This window comes from Chlorocebus sabaeus, chromosome 24, assembly GCF_047675955.1.
Source record: "Chlorocebus sabaeus isolate Y175 chromosome 24, mChlSab1.0.hap1, whole genome shotgun sequence".
In the NCBI taxonomy this organism is placed as follows: Eukaryota; Metazoa; Chordata; class Mammalia; order Primates; family Cercopithecidae; genus Chlorocebus; species Chlorocebus sabaeus.
The window spans coordinates 29,588,651-29,610,990 of record NC_132927.1 but is presented as its reverse complement, the minus strand read 5'-3'; the positions used below and the strand labels follow the sequence as shown (position 1 = coordinate 29,610,990).

Here is a 22,340-nt window from a genome sequence, read left to right as displayed (position 1 = left end):
GAGGTTTAGATTCCAGTTTCCCAGTAGGAGTGGTGACACCAAGGTGAGTGATGGGTGTGGGGTGGAGTGCCCTCGTATCCACCCACTTATGCGTCCTGGTTCTGTCTGGAGGGACCAGGGCCAGGTGACAAAATGTCCAGGTGAGGCCGCAGTAGGGCCTAAGGTCAAAAAAAGCAATGCTGAATCCAACATCCCGGGGCCCTCTTGACACGCAGCTTAAGGCTCTGGGCTCATGACCCACACTGCAAGGATGAGTGGGATAAAGCCTATCCACATCTGGGCTGTGAACTCCAGAAGTGGGGGACCGAGACAGCTGTGCATGAAGACCGCAGGGAAAGAGGAAGGGAGCCGAGGAGCCCCAACAGCGGCGGGCGACCTGAGGCAAGCCTGCACTCCCTGCCAGAGGGGCACGGCGGGAGGCCAGCTCGCGGCGCCGCTACAGCCCAGGCTTCCGGGGCGGCGCGCGCGGCCGGCGGGCGGGGCCGGGGCCGGGGCCGAAGCACCGCCTACGTCGGGCTGCGTGACAATGGGGCGGGCCGCAGAACGCGGCTGCGGCGGATGCGGGTCTCGTGGGGGCGGAGCGGCTGCCGCTGCCGCCGCAGCTCGGGTCGGGATTTGAAAGATTAAAAACTCTGGGTGGAGAGGGCGGCGGCGTTGAATGTGTGGCGGAAGCGCTGGGGGTCACGGCTCCGCGCGCCGCCGGGCAGCCGGCGGCGTCTCCACAGCATGAATTACCCGGGCCGCGGGTCCCCGCGGAGCCCCGAGCATAACAGCCGAGGCGGCGGCGGCGCCTGGGAGCTGGGCTCAGACGCGGGGCCGGCGTTCGGCGGCGGCGTCTGCTGCTTCGAGCACCTGCCCGGCGGGGACCCGGGCGACGGCGACGTGCCCCTGGCCCTGCTTCGCGGGGATCCCGGGCTGCATTTGGCGCCAGGCACCGAGGACCACAACCACCACCTGGCGCTGGACCCCTGCCTCAGTGACGAGAACTATGACTTCAGCTCCGCTGAGTCGGGCTCCTCGCTGCGCTACTACAGCGAGGGCGAGAGCGGCGGCGGCGGTAGCTCCTTGTCGCTGCACCCGCCGCAGCAGCCTCCGCTGGTCCCGACGAACTCGGGGGGCGGCGGGGCGACAGGAGGGGTCCCCGGGGAAAGGAAACGTACCCGGCTTGGCGGCCCGGCGGCCCGGCACCGCTATGAGGTAGTGACGGAGCTGGGCCCGGAGGAGGTACGCTGGTTCTACAAGGAGGACAAGAAGACCTGGAAGCCCTTCATCGGCTACGACTCGCTCCGCATCGAGCTCGCTTTCCGGACCCTGCTGCAGGCCACGGGTGCCCGGCGCCAGGGCGAGGACCGGGACGGCGACCATGTGTGCTCTCCCACGGGCCCAGCCTCCAGTTCCGGAGAAGATGACGATGAGGACCGCGCCTGTGGCTTCTGCCAGAGTACGACGGGGCACGAGCCCGAGATGGTGGAACTGGTGAACATCGAGCCTGTGTGCGTGCGGGGTGGCCTCTACGAGGTGGATGTGACCCAAGGAGAGTGCTACCCGGTGTATTGGAACCGTGAGTAGCGGGCTGGGGTTAGGGCGGGACAGGCTGTCCCTGCATGGGCCGATGTGCACCGGTGTGGGTTTGGGACTGGTCGCCGCGAAGAGGGAGGCGCGTGAGGCCTGGCGTTTGTCCGGGGCAGGATGGAGATTGCGCAGGGAGCGTCGGCAGGTGAAGGATAAACGAGCAGATGGCAAAACCCAAGCTGCCTGGGGTCAGGAGGACTGGATACCTTCGGGGGTAGCGCCTCCTGGGTGAGCCGGGTGCTGCAGCCATCCCCTGGAAGTGATCCAGGAACGGATCCGCAGCCCGAGGTTTAATTTCGTGATCCTACCAGCTTTGTCCACCTGGGAATCTGGTTCGGTCTCATTTACCCTGAACAGCCTATGATTTAAATAGCGGCACGTTTTCTGGAGTAGGAAGGTTTGAGAGGATCTGCTTGAGAATCAACAGCTTAGTTATGGATTCAGGAAAAGAAAAAGAATCCCTGGCGGGAAAGGAGATAGGTGGTTCCCACTGGGTGTGTTCGGAGAGGTGGAAAGCACTGCGTGAAGCAGCTCTGGCAAGTGGCTCCGCTCCCTCGATGGAATACTGGATTCTGTCTCTTAGGTCCTCATTTACATATTTTCGTCTTTGCATCTTAACCTTGAAAAATTACTATTTCTGTGCCCCGTCTTCCTCATCTGTAAAAGGGCAGAAATTGTACCTACCTCATGGGATTGTTGTGAAAGTAAATTAGAAAATATACCTCAAGGGCTTGGAACTATGGTTGGTACTTACGTGTGATACAAGTGTTAACAGTATTTATTAGACAATAACACAGATGGGTTTATAGTTGAATAGGAAGAAGGTGACCATAAATATCTGCCAGTGCATGCAGCAAATACTACATATGTAATATATAGTAGATATTCGATAGTCACAGAAGTTATTGACCACCAGTATTATATGTAATATACACTTCTAATTTTCATGGGCCCAATGCCCTAACTCAGGTGTCTTCAATGATTGTCACAACCCTTAAATCCTCCATACAGCACTCTGCCCTCTATTAATTAGATGGATTGATGACAGCTTCCTTTCTGTATGTTTAGCACCTTACCATCGGCAGAGCCCATCACCTTTACCTTTGTACTCTGATAGGGCCTAGTGCAATACATATTCAATAACTAGGTATTGAATTGCAATCAGTGATTCTGATAATGTTAAAACATTCATATGTTAAGCATGACTTACTAAGATAGCAATTCCAACGTGTGTCAAATCACCAAATAAAATAATAGCAGGAAATTTAATTTACTGCACATTAAGATGATACTAAAGGCATTCATTACCATTTTTATAAGGTCAGATTCAGTGAGATCTGTTACATCATTCACTTTTTTAGATTATAAGCTCACTAAAGACAGGGTATGTTTATATTCATTCAGTTCTTTCAAATTCAGAGTATTTGTATGTCCATAACGGTACTCTTGTGAAGGCATTAAGAAAGATGGGGAAAGGAAAATCCTTACCCTTTCAGAGCTTCCCGCTTGGTATTTCCTTCAAATGACTTAAACATCATCAATTTTTTTTTTTTCCTGAAGATAGAAGTACCAAGACTTAGTGGAGTCAGAAAGTTGGATAAAAATACAGGGTATCCTTGGAGAGGGGACGGAAACCAAGAGATGAATCTTACCCTTAGATTAAACTGAAGTATATTCACCAAGAATACTGTGTGCTCTCTTGGTTTTTGATAAAATTGTTAATGCCTGCATAGTGCTTCACTGTTTACAAAGTGATTTTTGACGTTCATTATTTTACAGTGATAGCAAATTAATACTAACATTATATACATGAAGAAATGGGCTCAGCGAAATTAATGAGCTTGTCCAAGGTGACTCAGCTACAAAGTGATGAAGCAGTTCATTCATTAGTCTAGTAGGGGGATACATTGCATTATGCAAAGAGCTTCTGACCCATCCAAGGGTGAGGGTATCAGGAAGGCGTCCCAGAAGATTTAAGACAGAGTCTTACAGGATGAATTTAATGAAGCAGAGAAATAGAGGGAAGGGCATTCCAGCTAGATGGGTGCATACACAAGGACACAGGTCTGAAACTGCATGGCATTTTAAGGAAGTGAAGTCTACACCTGCAGGCACTGAGACACATGGGGTTGGGGTTGGGCTTTGACCACCCACAGAGACCGAGGTATGTGAGGGCTGGTGTTTGGTTAGGGACAGGATGGAGATTGTGAAGGGAGCACCTGCACATGAATGGCACATTTGGGAGAATAGCTGGAAAAGGGACAGAGTAGATAAGCAGTGCTAAGGAGTTTGGCCTTTATCCTGTGAGTAATGAGGAACCAAACAGTAGAAGGTTCTTTATACTTACATGTGATTAATGACAATGCAAAGGTTGAGCTGGACAGTTGGAAGCAGAATATCAGTAGAATGCTAGTGTCATAAATCAAGTAAGAACTGGTGGGAGCCTACAAAAGTTAACCTAAAGGTAATGTGGACTTGTCTTTCTCCAGTCTTCTTTCCTAAAGCAAATAGCCATTAGGCCAATTATAGCTTATAAATTTTTGTTAACTAGCATAAGAGCAACACCTGTTTTTATCTCTATTTTAGCATTTTCTAAATAATTCTCTACAAGATACAGTCCTGTGGATGTCCAAGCCCTCATATGAGCTATAATAAAATCACAATCGTGCTTTTCATCTATCCTGTAATTTGCCATTTCTCACAGAATCTCATGTAACTTTAATTGGTTTCTTAAGTCTCTGTGTGTACGTTTTCACACTTTCTAGGAGGGTCCAGTCCCCGTATGGGTTCTTCAGCCTTTCTTCAAATAGAAAAACTCATACTATATGTTGCAGCTTTTGACCTTGCTCACATTTTACTTTTCCTTTTTAGCTGTTTTGGAAACTGTCTGGTTAGTGGTAATAAAAGAGTTTAAAAATAAAAAAAGTCCAGTAAGTTCCTGTGTAGAATGGTGGTATGAATCCATTGGCCATTTAGATTTTTGTGTCCTAATTTAGCCCACTGCATCTGGGTGTCAAGGCCAACAAGTTAGCTATACCTATTCTAAAAGAAAGATTTTATTTTGTTCTTCCTTTTGAACTTGACTAGCAGATAAAATCTGAACTAATTTGGGGTACATGATTCAGAAAGGAGAACAGAATTTGTCTTCTATTAATGAGGAGCCAATATTATTACATATGAAAAAATATTAGTTGCAAACTTATTTTTGTTTTATTGTATGTTTAGATATTCTTCTGGCTGCATGTGGACATTCTAGATTAAAACTAATCATGCTGAGTAATGGTTGTGAGCTCTCTTGTTCGCAGTGTTCTTCCTGTTTGTACTCATTTCATAGACTTGTTTTGAGGATTATTACATGTAACATCCTTATTACAGTGGTTGGCACATTGTACTAGGTGTTAACTATATGTGGATCTCAAAAAAACTATACACCTTATTTTTAGAAGTGCATATACAGGTTAGTAAAGTTAACCAGTGCACAGTTGTTGAGTGCCCACAATTTCTTGTTATTAGTCAGTACCTCATCAGAGGTGAAAGAATGTCTGTAAGGAATATTGGCAAGAAAGTGGCCAAAGCATTTAGTAATAGCAGATGGAAGGCATATGGAACATTCTAGAGTCATGAGCTTAGAATAATTCAACAATTCTAGGCCGGGCGCGGTGGCTCACGCCTGTAATCCTAGCACTTTGGGAGGCTGAGGTGGGTGGATCACCTGAGGTCAGGAGTTCGAGACCAGTCTGGCCAACATGGCGAAACCCCGTCTCTCCTAAAAGTACAAAAATTAGCCGGGCATGGTAGCGGGTGCCTGTAATCCCAGCTATTCAGGAGGCTGAGGCAGGAGAATCACTTGAACCTGGGAGGCAGCTGTTGCAGTGAGCCGAGATCGTGGTACTGCACTCCAGCCTGGGCAACTAGAGCAAGACTCTATCTCAAAAAAAAAGAATAATTCAACAATTCTGATGGCAGTGATGTGTGCAATTTGCACTAGGGAGTTGTGTGATTTCTATTCATTGACTAAATTAATAAAGTTATTGACCACATTTTTATATGTAGTATCCAGGAGTCTATAAACCACAGATTTCTTTTTTCCCCTCTGTCACCCCCCACCTTCTGGTATACTTATGCAGCCTTTTTGTATTTTATTGTAATTTTAAGCCTTTTTGCCTTTTATTGTAATTTTAAGCCATTTTCAGTTTCAAATGCTTTAGAAATAAACCAGTGGTTTTTGTGGTATATTGCAACAAAGGGAAAATTATATTCCCAGTAAAATGAGATAAAAAAAAAATTAGAGCTTTTCCCTTAATTACATGATGTTTACAAACTTGGTGTAGATGTGACCATGTTATTCATGATAACAATCCTTTGTGTGGCACAGGGCATCATGGAAAATAATGGAGTCCCGGGGACAGAAGGCACTCTTTTTTTGATCAGTTTCTGTCTCCAGTAAAGCAGGACTATAGGGATAGTGCCTGACCCTGAAAAAGTGTTGGAGACTTTTATCTTTTACTCTTTATAACTGTGTTATCCCCCACTAGCCTGGACTGGAAAGCAGCCTTGGACTGCATTGAACCCTGACTGCTCAGGTTTACAGTACCAAGGCCCCAGTTTTCTGAGAACCCACCTCATCCCAGATCAGATCTGCTTTAGAGTGCGTTTTAGAATGCACAGTGACCTGCTAAAACAGAACAAGGATGTGAATGGATAGTGACATGTATGGAGGGCAGGACCTGGCACCTGACCATGGCGTTTGGGGCTTCTCTTTCCCTTTGAAATGTGTCATTACTTTAAAAACTGATCTAATATCAGTTATTGATTCACCTTATGTATGTCCAAAATGTTATAATGCATGTTTTGCAAGTGCTTTATGCAAATGCTTAGAGCAATCAGTGTGGTTTTCTTACCCCTGTAAACCCCCTCTGCTTTTCTTTCCTCTTTTACCCTTTTCTTATAAAAGAGATCTTGTGTATGCTTCTTATAAAAGAGATCTTTCTTATAAAAGAGATCTTGTGTATGCTTCCAAATTTTATTTTGGGTCTTTTATCTCCATATCGCTCTTTATAGTTTGTGTTTTACTGAGAAACCTTGATGTCTGGAACCTACAGTTGATCCTTTTTTGTAGAGAGCAAGGAAAATCTGGATGTGCTGGTCAAGGAATCCTCTGAGAATTATGGACACTGGGGAAGGACAGTGGAAGTCAGAGAGGAGAACTAGAAGGAGAACTTATTATTCACGGGAAGCCTAAGATGAAAAATATTGGCAAAAGAAATTGGGAAGTACGTAGTTATGGAATTCCTAATAACTAGGGAATCTGACCTAAGACCTTTGTTTTTTCGTGAATGTACTGGAATGTAAACTGTGCATGTTATACAAAAAAAAAAAAAAAAAAAAAACTGTTAGCATTGATGAAGGGTACAGATATACAGAGTCCCTTCTTTTTTTCCACAATACACTCTAAAAGTTCAGTTAAAAAGTAGAACAAGGAAAAAATTTTTTTATAGTTACTGTATATAATCTACAGTTCTACTCTTTTGCGTCCACATTGGTAAAGGGAAATTGTGCCCATAAGAAGTACTGAATCACTGATAATTGAGTAAATTAATAGAATGAAAACCACAATGCAGATACTTTCTGATACTCCTAGATTAGGAGACAAGTGAAATTCAAGGTGGTAAAAAATTGGAACTTGCCTGTACCAGAGAACTGAAGAAAAACAGTAGCAAAATTGATATAATCATATAAAAGTAATTCTATTTTATGTACTGCTTTTTAGCCTCAGCAAATTGTCAACAAGATTGAATTATACATTAATTAATTTTTTTTTTTTGAGATATTCTGTTGCCGAGGATGAAGTACAGTGGTGTGATCTCATTGCACTGCAAGCTCTGCCTCCCAGGTTCAAGCGATTCTCCTGCCTCAGCCTCCCTAGTAGCTGGGACTATAGGCATGTGCAACCATGCCTGGCTAATTTTTATATTTTTAGTAGAGATGGAGTTTCACCATGTTGACCAGGCTGATCTTGAACTCCTGATGTCAAGTTATCCATCCACCTTGGCCTCCCAAAGTGCTGGGATAACAGGTGTGAGCCACTGTGTCCAGCCTGTTTGTTTGTTTGTTTGTTTGTTTGCTGTTTTGAGACAGAGTTTCGCTCTTATTGCCCAGGCTGGAGTGCAATGGTGCAATCTCGGCTCACTGAGACCTCTGCCTCCCAGGTTCAAGTGATTTTCCTGCCTCAGCCTCCCAAAGTGCTGGGATTACAGGCATGCACTACCACATCTGGCCCATTAATGTTTATTTTAATGTCTTCTTACATTAAGCTATCTCTAGATAATCTTTATAATCACTGCTCTTGTATGTTTAAATAAAGTCTATTGAATGATCGCCGGGGGTCAGGTCACCCTTTGGAAATGACACTGTTACTGGTACTTCTGTATTCCAAGACCTCAGATACTGGAAAAATCCTTGAGAAATACAAATTCCCTCTGAATGGATGGCTTTTCCAAATAATGGAGAGTTAAGCTTTTATGTGCTGGAATGTAATATTAACTATATGGATGGAAATCTCTCTGATATTACTAATTGTCTCTGGCTGCTTCTCAGTGGACTATCTTTATGAACATTGATGCAGGATATCCTTTGAGAAACATGATATGGGACAAATAACTAGTTGTACTATGTTAAAACTTTTTTTTTTTTTTTTTTTTTGAGACAAGATTTTGTTCTGTCGCTTAGGCCAGAGTAAAGTGGAGTGATCATAACTCGCTGCAGCCTTGACCTCCCAGGCTCAGGCAATCCTCCCACCTCAGACTTCAAAGAAGCTAGGACCATAGGTGCACGTCACCATGCCCAGCTAATTTTTTAAATTACTACTTGTAGAGACATGGTCTTCCTATGTTGCCCAGGCTGCTGTCAAACTCCTGGGCTCAAGCAGTCCTCCTGCCTCAGCCTCCCACAGTGCTGGGACTACAGGGATGATCCATCACACCCAGCCTTCTTAAAACTGAAGATTTTAAAGCATGTGCCATGGAATGCTCTGCTCAGTAATGTTATGTTTTTATTATTTTTGAGATGGAGTCTCCCTTCGTCATCCAGGCTAGAGTGCAGTGGCGCCATCTCGGCACACTGCAACCTCCACCTCCCGGGTTCAAGCAATTCTTGTGCCTCAGCCTCCTGAGTGACTGGGATCACAGGCCTGCGCCATCCCCCCCCGCCCCCCCGGCTAAGTTTTGTATTTTTAGTGGAGATGGGGTTTCACCATATTGGTAAGCCTGGTCTTGAACTCCTGACCTCGGGTGATCCACCTGCCTCAGCCTCCCAAAGTGCTGGGATTACAAATGTGAGCCACCGCGCCCGGCCTCTGCTCAGTAATTTTAGATGATGCACAGGGAGCAGAGTCAGAATTACTTCTAAGCCTTAGTGTAGATATTTAGTGAAATGCAATCCCACTCTTATATTTTACAACTTACTACAACTACTTAATAGCAACTTTTAGTTCATATTTTATTGGCTGAGTCCGTTATTCTCATTCTGTAGAATTGCTTCTAACTAGGCCCAGGGTATCTTATGTGTACGTGATACACCTACTTAGACCTTCAGTAAAACTTGCATTTTAACATCTGGTTTATGTGTTAACATTAAGTACACCCAAGTTTGTTTATGATTTTTTTAAACAAAGTCTTTGCTGTAAATCAAAAGACACTTGTAGGAAAGAATCTACTTCAAACCAAAGATGTTGTTTAGCACCCAAACTGAGGAAATTTCAGTGTGGTTGCTGAAGCACTTTCAGTGACTCATATTCTTCCAATGTAGCTATCTGCTGCTGAAATGAACCTTTCCTATATGGCTAACACCATATGAGACAAGTGTACCTATCTGTAAGATTTAGGAAAAGATACTTGCCTTTGCTTAATGTTCTTATTGTAAAGCCAATCACTATTATGCTTTTTATTTAAGATTAGCACAAGTTACCTATGATTCCGCTCTTTGCCTTTCACTGGAAAATATTAGGACTTTATATTTTAGAATATCTGGTTGGATATAGTTGCAGTTTATTCTTTAACCTATTTACTGTTTAGCTTGTTATGCTGTTTTGTATAAACTACATTATCTATTACATTTGTTTTGGTAGAGGAGAAAGGTGCAGCTATATCTCATGTATAGTGAATGCCCCTAATCTTGGAATACTGGGTTGAATCATTTGGAATTCTAATTACCTGGCAGGATTCTGCCTTTTATGGAAAGACCTACAGTCCATTAAGGAGTATGATAGGCCACACATAAAGGTTGAACCTTGTAAAAAGTAAAGAGGAAGTTCCTCTTCAAAGACTTTCCTCCCCATCTAATTAAGAATAAAGAGTAATTTCTCTTAGAAGCAAAATTTATTCAAAGACCTGTGCTAACTTTCATAAATATCTGCTAGCCGTAATAAAGAAATCAATGTACTTTATGTTCTTAGCTCTTACAATTTAGCCTAAATATTTGCCCTCGCATGCTTATACTGGTCCAAGCAAGCATTAAGTCATAACCTGTTCCTCTTCCTTATTTGAAGGTGTTTTTACTTTTCTCAGCATTCCACAAGTTACTTCCTCCTTCCTTTGCTCTCGTTTGCCTTTGCTTCTTTTAAAAAGTTCTAAGTTGCTAGCCAATCAGGACAAATACAGAATATGAAGTCCCGTTCCAGCCAGTAGAAACCAGACACAGCAGCAAGGTGAATGCGTCAGGTTATAAATGACCCTGTCTCCTTGGTTCCGCGTACTCTCATGGCAAAACTGCTGGCGAGTGTATGCTTTCTGCAGAAAGTGAAAATGGCCTTGCTGAGGAAATTAAATTTATGTTCAAGCGCTATTTCTTTACGGCACGAGGAACAAGCATTTCTTTTTTTTTTTTTTTTTTTTGAGACGGAGTCTGGCTCTGTCGCCCAGGCTGGAGTGCAGTGGCCGGATCTCAGCTCACTGCAAGCTCTGCCTCCCGGGTTTACGCCATTCTCCTGCCTCAGCCTCCCGAGTAGCTGGGACCACAGGCGCCGCCACCACGCCCGGCTAGTTTTTTGTATTTTTTAGTAGAGACGGGGTTTCACCGTGTTAGCCAGGATGGTCTCGATCTCCTGACCTCGTGATCCGCCCGTCTCGGCCTCCCAAAGTGCTGGGATTACAGGCTTGAGCCACCGCGCCCGGCCAAGCATTTCTAACAAACATGGTTGGAAGATGGAGAAACAATCATAGCTAACAGTTTTATAGAACTTACTATTCATCATGGGATATTTTTAAGATCTTTAAATATTTTACCTATTGAAAACAATCACAAGAGGTAGATATTATTATCCACATTTTATAGAAGAAGAAAGTAAGACACAGGGAATTTCAGTTGCTCAAGGTCACAGTGTACAGCAGAGCTGGGATTTGAGCCAAGACTGGATCCAGTGGTCCTCGACATTCTTAAAATACGAAACAATGTTGCCTCCCTAGAAAAACCAGTAAGAATTGAAATGGAGGTGGCAGAGATGAAACTGATGAACTGTGGTAAGGTGAGCGGTGAAAGATCTTAAAAATATCCCATGATGAATAGTAAGTTCTATAAAACTGTTAGCTATGATTGTTTCTCCATCTTCCTTGCCTGTTCAATCCTTCCAGATTTCCAATCCACTTGACATTCTTCGCTCTCCTGTTTCAATTTGTAGTCTCTTTCCTCACATGGCATATTCTTGGCCTGCCATCTTGATAATAAACTCTCAAATGGGCACAGCCCTAGTTTCTCTGTAACTATTGCCTACCTTTATGAAAAACTGTAATTTTTGTCTGGTCTCTCAGGCCCCAGAAAGGTCGGTGCTGTCTTGAGTTCTGGCTTGGACCTGGGAGAAGTTCACCAGTCATTCTCTTACAAATCTATTGCCTGTGGGAAAGGAGGAATTCTTTCCTGTAAAAGCATTCTAAATTCTTGAGCATCTGTTTTTGTTGCTATGCAGATCCTGTCACCAAATGTGAGAGATACCAACTTTATCCCCAGAGCTCATTTAGACGACTCTCCCAGCTACCAGAATTTTTGATAAAATAGAGAACTTTACAGTTTTCTAAAACACTGCTCAGTTTTCAGTTAAGGCAAAGCCAGTAATGTTCTTGTTTTTTTTTGTTTTTTTGTGTTTTTTTTTTGCCATGCTGGCAAGAAAAAAATGGCCAACAATTCTTCTTATGGTGGAGACCTTAGCATGAAAACTATGAGAATTCTCTTAATTGATCTGCAGTTAAACCAGTAGTAGTAAGGATGGCAGCTAGGTTCTGGCAATTAGTGTAAAATCTAACAGTATAAAATAATCTTGACTCTCTCCTTAGTCAAAGGACATGGCAGCCATTCCTTATCCAACATTGGCAATAAAAACCACATGGGAACAGATAAACAGATCTTTGTTGTCTAATTCTCTTAGTTTGAATCCTTGATTTACCATAGCTATATGCCTTCGGGCAATTTATAATCTCTGTGGCCTAATTTATTTCTCCTTTGTAAGTGGGGATCATTCCTGCTGCCAAGTGTTATTATCGGGTGATTATTATTATTAAGATTTCATTGAAGTCCATATATGCAGAATGCTTAGCACAGTACCTAGGTCAATAAGCATTAGCTAAGCCAGGCTGGTATATTTGCTCTTGAACTGGAAGCCTATCTTCTGGAAATTAAAAAAAAATACGTGGTAAACTTGTTCTATTTGGAGTTAGGGGGAAGGGTGGAAAGCTATGACTCTATCAAAATTACTTCAGCCTATACTTGATATATACACATACGTACACACATGTACTGTATATATTTTCGTGTACTCATCTTAAAACTACTTAATCACTCCAAGAGTTCTGGGAGTCACAGTGAAGTTTCATACTTCACCTTAATTCCCCCTTTGAACTCTGAGTTTGAAGAACATGTAGACCTTTCTAGGTAAGATGAAGGTTTAGTGGAATACTCTTCAGCCTCTGATTGCCTCTGCTGGATTCTGTAGTCTGCAGAATGGCAAGCTGTGTTGTTAATTTCTAGCACTTTTGTGTGACCAGTAGTTTGCAGATTTAATTGAGTGTAACAGTTACTGGGAAGATTGTTAAAACACAGATTCTCAGATCTTATCCCTGGAGATTTGGTACAAGAGATCTGAGCTAGGGCCAGAGAATCTTCCTCTTTAATAGAAGAAATTTTGTTTGCAAAGGGTTCGAAGACCTTACTTTGGTAATTCTGTTAGTTCATAAACCCCCTAGTCTAAATGGCTGGAAGCTGCCTCATCTTCACTTGTTTTCACTTACACTCAGAGAATTACCAGTTCAGTCAGTCCAAGGTTGCATTTCTAGAGATTCTAGGGGAGTTAACCTTCTTCTGGCAAATTGGTAGTTTTATTTAATCTCTGTTGTTCTTTCTACCTATGTATTGCCACACTGTCCTTCTACTTTAAAATTTCTGTATCTTATTGATTTTCTGTATTATTTTGTGAGTGAGGAGCAGAATGAAGTCTCCAGCTGTAATTGTGGATGCAGTTAGCCTGTTAATAAAGTTATTTTGTTTTTTGTTTCATGTATTTCAAAGCTCTGTTTATAGATGTGTATACATTTAGGATTATTACATCCTTTTGATGAAATATTGCCTTTATCACTTTGAAATATCCCCCTTATCTCTGGTAATGTTTCTTTTGTTGAAGTCTACTTTATTTGATACTAATATAACCACTCTAGATTCCTTTTGATTAGTATTCGTAATTTATATCTTTTCCTGCCCTTTTACTTTTAAACCTGTATGCGTCTTTACCTATCTGTTGAGTCTTGCTTTTTAAAATTTATTCTGACAACCTCTACCTTTTAATTGGCATTTTAGACCATTTACATTTAGTATGATTAATGCTAAGTTTGATTTTAAAATGAACATCCTGCTACTAATTTTCTATTTGTCCCCTTTGTTCTTCATTCTCTTTCTTCTCTTTTCCTGCCTTCTTTGGGATTGGAGTTTGTTTAATGATTCTCTTCTATCTTTAATATTAGTTTTTAGGGATACTTTTTCAAATTTATCTTGGTTTGTGTTCCCTGGGTTTTTTTGGTTGGTTGGTTGGTTGTTTTTTGAGACAAAGTCTCGCTCTGTTGCCCAGGCTGGAGTACAGTAGAACAATCTCAGCTCATGCCACTTCTACCTCCCAGGTTCAAGCAATTCTCCTGCCTAAGCCTCCCAAGTAGCTGGGATTATAGGCACACAGCACCACACTTGGCTAATTTTTGTATTTTTAGTAGAGACGGGGTTTTACCATGTCTCATTTAAGACCACCAGGCTGGTCTTAAACTCCTAACCTCAGGTCCTCTGCCCACCTCGACTTCCCAAAGTGCTGTGATTACAGGCGTGAGCCACTGCACCTGGCCTTTCTAAGCTTTTTGTATTTCAATTACATATATATGTTAGATCATTTGATATAGCTCCCCAGTTCGTGGATGCTCTATTCTGTTTAATTTTTTCACCCACTCTTTTTTTTCCTTTGTATTTCCATTTGCCAAATTTTTATTAACTTATTTTTGAGTTTACTGATGCTTTCCTCAGCTGTGTTGATCAAAGGTATTCTTTATCTATCTTACCATTTTTCTAGTTTCTGGCATTTCTGTTTGACTCTTTTGTAGTTTCTATTTCCATGCTGAAATTTCTCATCTAATTATACATGTTGTTTACCTTTTCCACTAGAGCCTTTAGTGTTTTAATCATAGTTATTTTAATTTTTCTAATAGTTCCAGCATCTGTGGGCATTTCTGGTTTGGGTCTGTTGATTTTTTTTTTTTTTTTTTTTTTGTGGTCTCTTGACAGTGGGTTGGTTTCTCCCATCTTCTTTGAATGTCTCATAATTTAATGTAAAGCTGGACATCTTGTGTTGGGTAGTAGAGTATTTATGCCTAGAAATAGGCGTGCCTTGTTTTTTGTTGGTTTTTTGTTTTGTTTTTTTGAGACAGGATCTCACTGTTGCCCAGGCTGGAGTGCAGTGGCGTGATCTCAGCTCACTGCAACCCCTGCCTTCCAAGTTCAAGTAATGCTCAAGGCACACCTTGTATTTTGCTAGATGTTTAGTGTGGGGGATTGAGCAACCTAGTTGGGAGTTGATCTGCATTTGGGTTTCATTATTGCTGTAGTTACTATCAGTGCACCACAGGCTTTAAATTCCCATAGCATTACCATACCTAGAGGGCTGGTTCACCAAGGATTTTCCTTCAGGTCTGCTTTATTCTTAGCATCAGGTTTTCCCTTTCCACCTTTATCTCAAAGAAGGTTCTTCATGCTTTTACTCTCCCCCAGAAATAGATGAAACTAACTCCCTAACTTGGTGGTGATGGTATGGGCGAGAGTGTGGAAGGGACATTCTCTGTTCTGGTTCTGCCTTATTCTTAGGCACAGTGTCTCTGGGTCTCAAGAGTGGAGCCTTCTCAGCAATTCTGCCCTACCCCAGCCATGAATGACCTCATCTTTTAGGCTTAGGACAATTTCCTGCCTCTGATAGTTTGCCTATGTAGGGGTGTGTGTGTGTGTGTTTTGTTTTTGTTTTTGTTTTCTTCTACTTACCTTTTCCCAGCTGCTATGGTTCTTTAGTTGTTGCTGTTCTAGCAGCAGCTTAAGGCTTTCATTCCTTAGGTGAGATAGGGAGTAAGGATCTAGACAAGACCTTGTAAGGATCGAGGCAGACCTTTCCATACCTGCCACTGTTCCCCTCTCCCAACCCTGCACTATGAAGGCGATACTTTTTCAGGTTTCTTGCCCATCCCTCAGTCTTTCTTATGAGTTCCTGGTACTATCTGTGGAGAAGAACCTGCAACAAGGTATAATTTGCTCTTGTGTCTGAAGCCCCAGAAATTTTATACTCTTACTGTAGCCCACACTGGACCTTTAGCAAACGGTTGAAACATTTTTGCTGAAATCTTTTTACTGGCTTGTATGGCATCTGATGTCTTCCCCCTAAGCAAGCAAGTACTTACATCTTATTTTTCCTTAGATATTATTAGTTAGTTGCCTCGTGACCTCAGCTGTCTTATTAGCATATTTTCATTTATCCTCCTCATAGCTGTTTTGCCATTGTCACACATTTCATTACTATTTGTTATAAACACCAAAATACAATCTTTTTATTTTTATTTATTTATTTTTGAGACAGAGTCTCGCTCTGTTGCCCAGGCTGGAGTGCAGTGGCACAATTTTGGCTCACTGCAGCCACCATCTCCAGGGCTCAAGCAATTCTCCTGCGTCAGCTCCCAGGTAGCTGGGATTATAGATGTGTACCACCACACCTGGCTAATTTTTGGTAGAGATAAGGTTTCACCATATTGGCCAGGCTGGTCTTGAACTCCTGACCTCAAGTGATCTGCCCACCTCGGCCTCCCAAAGTCCTGGGATTACAGGCATGAGCCACCGCACCCAGCCTTTAAGTAGGCAATTTTTAAAAAACAATTTCTTTGAACTCTATTTCTCTTAGTTTTGAAACATAATTTTGCTAGATATAGAATCCTAGGTGGACGTTTTTGTTTCCTTCACAACTTCAAACATCACTTCATTGTCTTTCACTTCTATAGTTTCTGACGAGAAGTTTGCTATTGTTTTTATCTTTGTTCTTCTAAATGTCATCTTTTTTTCCCTGACAGCTTCCTCCCCCCAACCCCCTGACTTTACTGATGACTTGCAGCAATTTGATTATGATGTGTCTTGCTGTGGTGTTTCTTCATAATTCATCTTCATGGGATTTGTTGAGATTTTGGGAACTGTGGCTTTATCACTTTCATCAAATTTGGCTATTCTCCAAATTTATTTTTCTGTTCATCTTACCCCTTATCTCGGATTCCTACTACATATAAGTCAGTATGCTTTGATACTGCTTAACAACTGTACATTTTGATATTACCCTATAGCCCTATGATTTTCTTTCCTTTTCTTTTTCTTTTTCTTTTCTTTTTTTTTTTTTTTTTTTTTTTGAGAAAGAGTCTCGCTCTGTCACCCAGGCTGGAGTGCAGTGGTGCAGTCTCAGCTGACTGCAGCCTCCGCCTCCCAGGTTCAAGCGATTCTCCTGTCTCAGCCTCTCAAATAGTTGGAATTACAGGTGTGTGCCACCACGCCCAGCTAATTTTTGTATTTGTAGTAGAGTCAGGGTTTCGCCATGTTGGCCAGGCTGGTCTTAAACTCCTGACCTCAAGTGATCCACCTGCCTCGGCCTCCCAGAGTGTTGGGATTACAGATGTGAGCCACCGCACCTGGTCTGCCCTGTATTTTCTTTTTTTCTTTGTATTTCATCTTAGTTTCTATTGCTGTTTTCTTGAATTAACATGTCCTAGTGCCATATTATGACTTTGAAGAATTTCACTGATCTTTTCTTCTGTAATTTCTAATTTACAATTGATCTCGTTTGTTATATATTTTATTTTTGATATTGTACTTTTCATCTCTAGAAGTTCATTTTAGGTTTTTTTTTGTATCTTGTGTTTTCTTCCTCCTCATGTTTGTGTTTTCCTCTACCTTCTTGAATCTAGGGAGTGAGGAATGGTTGTTTTAGCATCTTTTTCTGCCAGTTTTCCCATCCATGTTGTTTCTGGATGTTTTTATTGACTGACTTTTCTCCTGGGTATGTGTTAAATTTTCATGCTTCTTTGGATACCTGTTAGGTATATGCTTTAGATGTTTTTGGATTGTGTAGGATTCCTTCAGTACTGTTGGGCTTTATTCCAATGGACAGTTAAGATACTTCAAATTAATTCGTTCTATCTAAGGCTTTCTTTTGAGCTTTGTTAGGGTAGTCACAGCAGCATTTAATGTGGGGATAATTTATCTCTGCTACTGAGGCATTACCTTTCTGAGGACATTGCTCAATGCCTCTTGGATTAGGTCGTTATATTCTGACTGCTGATTGGAACATGAACTATTTGTTGTCCTATATGAGCTCTGGAGATTGTTCCACCTGCTCCTTTCCAGTGGTTCTTTTCCCTGGCTTCAGGTAGTTTTCTCCTTTATGTGCATAAGCCAGTATTCAACTAAAGAATAAAGGGAACTCTTCTAGAGATATTTGGCACTGTCTTTCTACAGTGCCAAAATGCCCTGTACTACATTTTGCCTCACAAATTCTAGGTCTTGGCATTCCTGAACTCTTAGCTCTTTCAAAACTCAGAGTGTTAGGCTTTGTTGGGATTAACTTTCCCTGTGCTATTGCCTAGAAAATCTAGCACTAAGCTTCTGCTGTGTGAATAGACCACCAAAACAGGTTTTATGTGAGCCTTATTCTTATTCTGACGCATCTGTGTGAATAGACCACCAAAACAGGCTTTATGTGAGCACCAAGGGTGTTTATTTCACCTCGGTGCAGGCAGACTGAGTCCAAAAAGAGAGTCAGCAAAGGGTGGTGGATTATCATTAGTTCTTACAGGTTTTGGGATAGGCGGTAGAGTTAGGAACAATGTTTTGCGGACAGGGGGTGGATCTCATAAAGTACATTCTCAAGGGTAGGGAGACTTACAAAGAACCTTCTTAAGGTTGGGGGAGATTAAAGAGTACATTGATCAGTTAGGGTGGGGCAGAAACAAATTACAGTGGTGGAATGTCATCAGTTAAGGCTATTTTCACTTTTGTGGATCTTCAGTTGCTTCAGGTGATCTGGATGTGTACCTGCAGGTCACAGGGGATATGATGGCTTAGCTTGGGCTCAGAGACCTGACATTACAGTGGTAGGAATTCTCTCAGTGATCACTGTCCTCTTCTGTCTGTTATACAATATCTGAAAATTCATGGTTGCATATATTTTGTCGATTTTCTAGTTATTTAAGGTGGGATATTAAATCCATTATGTGTTACTCTGTCATTGCTGGAAGTAGAAGTCTGTTCTTCCAGTTTAACTGATTTACTCTCTCCATTCTTGACCATCTTTATCTCTTTATTAGGCACAACCCAGTGCTTACATATCCTATGTGCCTTCCTGCTCAGGAATGTTAAAATGGATAACTCTTCAGTGAGCTAATACAGATCATGCAGCTGCCACACAGAGTAGAACTGAGATGTGTTATGCATCACATGCATCCGTGTGAAGAGAGTCTGCCCGCAGGCTTTGTGTGAGTAACAAGGCTGTTTATTTCACCTAGGTGCAGGTGGGCTGAGTCCGAAAAAGGAGTCAGCAAAGGGTGGTGGGATTATCATTAGTTCGTACAGGTTTAGGATAGGCAGGCAAGGGGTGGATCTCACAAAGTACATTCTCAAGGACGAGGAGAATATTACAAAGTACCTTCTTAAGGTCGGGGGAATATCACAAAGTGCATTATCACAATGGCGGGGAGGGTGTATTGTCATAAGGTCAATTGATCAGTTAGGGTGGGGCAAGAACAGATCACAATGGTGGAATGTCATCTTTTGTGGTTCTTCAGTTACTTCAGACCATCTGGATGTGTACCTGCAGGTCACAGGGGATATGATGGCTTAGCTTGGACTCAGAGGCCTGACATTCCTGTCTTCATATATTAATAAGAAAAACAAAACAAAATGGTAGTGAAAATTTTGGGGGGTGGTATGGAGAGGTCATGGACGATGTTTCTCAGGGCTACTTCAAGCGAGATTAGTGGCGGCATGGGAACCTATAGTGGGAGAGATTAAACTGAAGAAAGATTTTGGGGTAAGGTGATATTGTGGGGTGGTTAGAAGGAGCATTTGTCGTATAGAATGACTGGTGATGGCCTGGATGTGGTTTTGTATGAATTGAGAAACTAAACAGAAGACACAAAGTCCCAATAAAAGGAGGAGGAAAACAGGTATTAAAGGACTAAGAATTGGGAAGACCCAGGACATCCAATTAGAGAGTGCCCAAGGGGGTTCAGCATAATTATTTGGTTGGCAAGTTTTTGGGCTCTATCCTTGAGTTTTTTGTGTTGTCGTATACCAGGCCAGATTGATTTAGGTAAAAACAAACACTCTTCATTTAAAAATATAGAGTCCCCCCCCCCCTTTTTTTTAGCAGTAGGTGCAGGCCTCCACGGTTCTGGAGGAAAGAGAAATGCAAAGCCAGCAATTGTTTGTTAAGGAAGGATGGGAAATGGCTAGGAGAGAGTGAGTGAGATTGATAGTGTGGTGGAGACAGCTGGTGAGAGGTAGAGGGTGGCATAAGACGGGAACGAGAATAAGAATGAGTATAAAAGTAAAGAAGAGAACTTCATCAGGGTGAACATACTGGAGTGTGCCCTATCAGCAAAGATCATCTATTCACTCTAAGAGGGAGTCAAGAGTGGTGGATTGGGGATAGTACCAGGAGATAACCACTACAATGGTTTGGAGGAAAAGTGTAAACTGGTGGTGTAAACAAGGGCAGGGTATTTATGAGTAGTTGAGAATGGCGAATAGGAGTATGACTAGACAGAAGACAGTAGGGATGACATGTTTTTGGGGCACAGTCCAAGTAGTGGGAGTGACTGCGTAAAGCCCTGTTGCAAAAAGTAGGGTAAGGACGAATAGACCTAATAGAATGAAGGGATGTATTGGGCTCATAAGGGTTATTACTGTTCTTCAGAAATGCGAGTGAGTTTAAGGGAAGTAGGGGAGAGTACTTGTGACTTCAGGCTGGCTGTCCGACGGACACAGCTTTATTCTGGAATGGTGAACCCAATGGGGAGGGTCCTGTAGGCGGACGGCAGTTGAGGTACTATAGATGACTAAGTAGGGTCTGGTCCATCAAGGTTGTAGAGTTTGAGGGGTCAGATTCTTAACAACTGATCATCCAGCTAGGGTGTCTTCATATGGCTGGGAATCTGGAGTAGGCAAAAGATAATTAGCAGCTTGGCAAATTTCCTGTCTAGTTTGCTGGAGGACTGGAAGATAATCACCTAGAGGGCTGGAGTCTGGAATGAGACTGGGGTCTAATAAAAAGGAGCATCCGTACAGGAACTAAAATGGGCTGTACCCTGTAGCATCCCAAGGACAGGCCCGAATTCTGAGCTAGGCAAGTGGTAAAAGTACTGTACAGTCCTTTTTAAGTTGGAGGCTGAGTTTGGTGAGGGGTGTCTTTAAGAGACTGTTAGTTCTTTCTACTTTTCCTGAGGATTGAGGGTGATAAGGAGCATGAAGTTTCCATTAAATGCCCAGGGACTGGGAGACTGCCTGAGTGACTTGACTAATAAAGGCCGGTCCATTATCAGATTGTATAGAGGTGGGAAGGCCAAACCGAGGAAGTATGTCTGACAGAAGGGAAGAAATAACTGGTGGCCTTCTCAGACCCTGTGGGAAAGGCCTCTACCCATCCAGTGAAAGTGTTTACCTGGACTAAGAGGTATTTTAGTTTCCTGACTCGAGGCATGTGAGTAAAGTCATTTTGCCAGTCCTGGGCAGGGGCAAATCTCCAAGCTTGATGTATAGGGAAGGGAGAGGGCCTGAACAATCCCTGAGTAGTAGTAGAATAGTGGATGGAGCACTGAGAAGTGATTTCCTTGAGGATAGAGTTCCGTGATGGAAAGGAAATGAGAGGTTCTAAGAGACGGGCTAGTGGCTTCTAACCTCCATGGAAGAGGTTATGAAATAACGACAGAATAGAATGGGCCTGTGAGGCTGGAAGGAGATATTTTCCTTGCTCCAAGAACCATTTGCCTTGTGTGGGAAGAGATTGATAGGTAGAAGTTTCGGTGGGAGTGACTGATGAGAAGGAGAAAAAGTGGCCGTGAGGGACAAAAGTTGGAAGGCTAGCCGCTTCTTTAGCTACCTTATCAGTGTAAGCGTTGCCCTGAGTGCTGGGATCTGATGCCTTTTGATGACCCTTGCAGTGAATGACTCCAGCTTCCTTTGGAAGTAAAGTGGCCTTTGGAAGTAAAGCAGCCTTGAGAAGAGTTTTTACTAAAGAGGCATTAATAATGGAGGACCCTTGCATAGTGAGGAAATCTCTTTCTGCCCATATAACAGCATGGTGGTACAGGATATGGAAGGCATATTTAGACTCAATATAAATATTGACATGTAGTCCCTTTGCAAGAGTGAGGGCCTGAGTTAAGGCAATGAGTTCAGCTTGCTAAAAGGTAGTGGAGGGGGGCAGAGCGGTAGTCTTAATGATAGATGTGGAAGACACCACAGCATAGCCTGCCTTTGCCGGTGATTGGTGATCGGGCCTGGAAGAACTACCATCAATAAACCAGGTGTAATCAGGGTGAGGAACAGGAAAGAAGGAAATATGGAGACATGAAGTGAATGCCAGGTGAATCAGAGAGATAACAGTCATTGGGGTCAGGTATGGTATCAGGAATAATGTGGGGGCCAGCCTAAAACAGTAAGGTCAAGTTGTTTGGACAGAAAGGCTACAGGGCATGGTCCCGGCTCTTGTGTAAGAATTCTGACCACACAACCCTGCACTTTGGCTGTGTGTAATGAAAAAGAGTTGGGATGAGTTAGGGAGAGCTAGTGGGGAGCAGCTTTTAGGGCTGTTTTTAAAAGAATGGAAAGGGGAGTGGGGAAAGGATTGAGGATTTATGGGGCCAGCTAGGTTTTCTTTTGTGAGTTTATATAATGGTTTAGTCAGGATGGCAAAACTAGGTACCTAAAGGTGAAATTACCTAACCATGCCTAGGAAGGAAAGGAGTTGTTGCTTTGTAGAAGGGGTTGAGGTTTGGGAGATTAGCCGGACATGATCAGCAGGGAGAGCATGCATGTTTTCATGAAGAATCATGCCGAGTTAGATAACAGATGGGGAAGAAACTTGAGCTTTGGAGGGGGGTGTGCAATGTCCTTTTAAGAATAGATGTTGGAGAAGCAGGAAGGTGTCTTGTTGGGAAGATTTGTAGGAGGGGCTATAA

At 42.7% G+C, this 22,340-nt stretch overlaps 1 protein-coding gene across 7 annotated transcripts in view; it reads left to right on the top strand.

Annotated features, from left to right (window-relative positions):
* Positions 1–501: 501 nt before the first annotated feature.
* Positions 502–22,340, top strand: part of DDHD1 (DDHD domain containing 1) — a 122,980-nt gene continuing 101,141 nt past the window's right edge. For 3 of the 7 annotated variants that reach the window (XM_037983993.2, XM_037983991.2, XM_037983992.2), the window contains exon 1: positions 502–1,561. In XM_037983993.2, coding sequence (XP_037839921.2) covers positions 727–1,561 — 835 coding nt within the window. In that variant the 5' untranslated portion in view covers positions 502–726. The remainder of the gene's footprint in view (positions 1,562–22,340) is intronic. The other 4 variants (XM_037983988.2, XM_037983989.2, XM_037983987.2 and 1 more) reach the window with 2 other exon arrangements.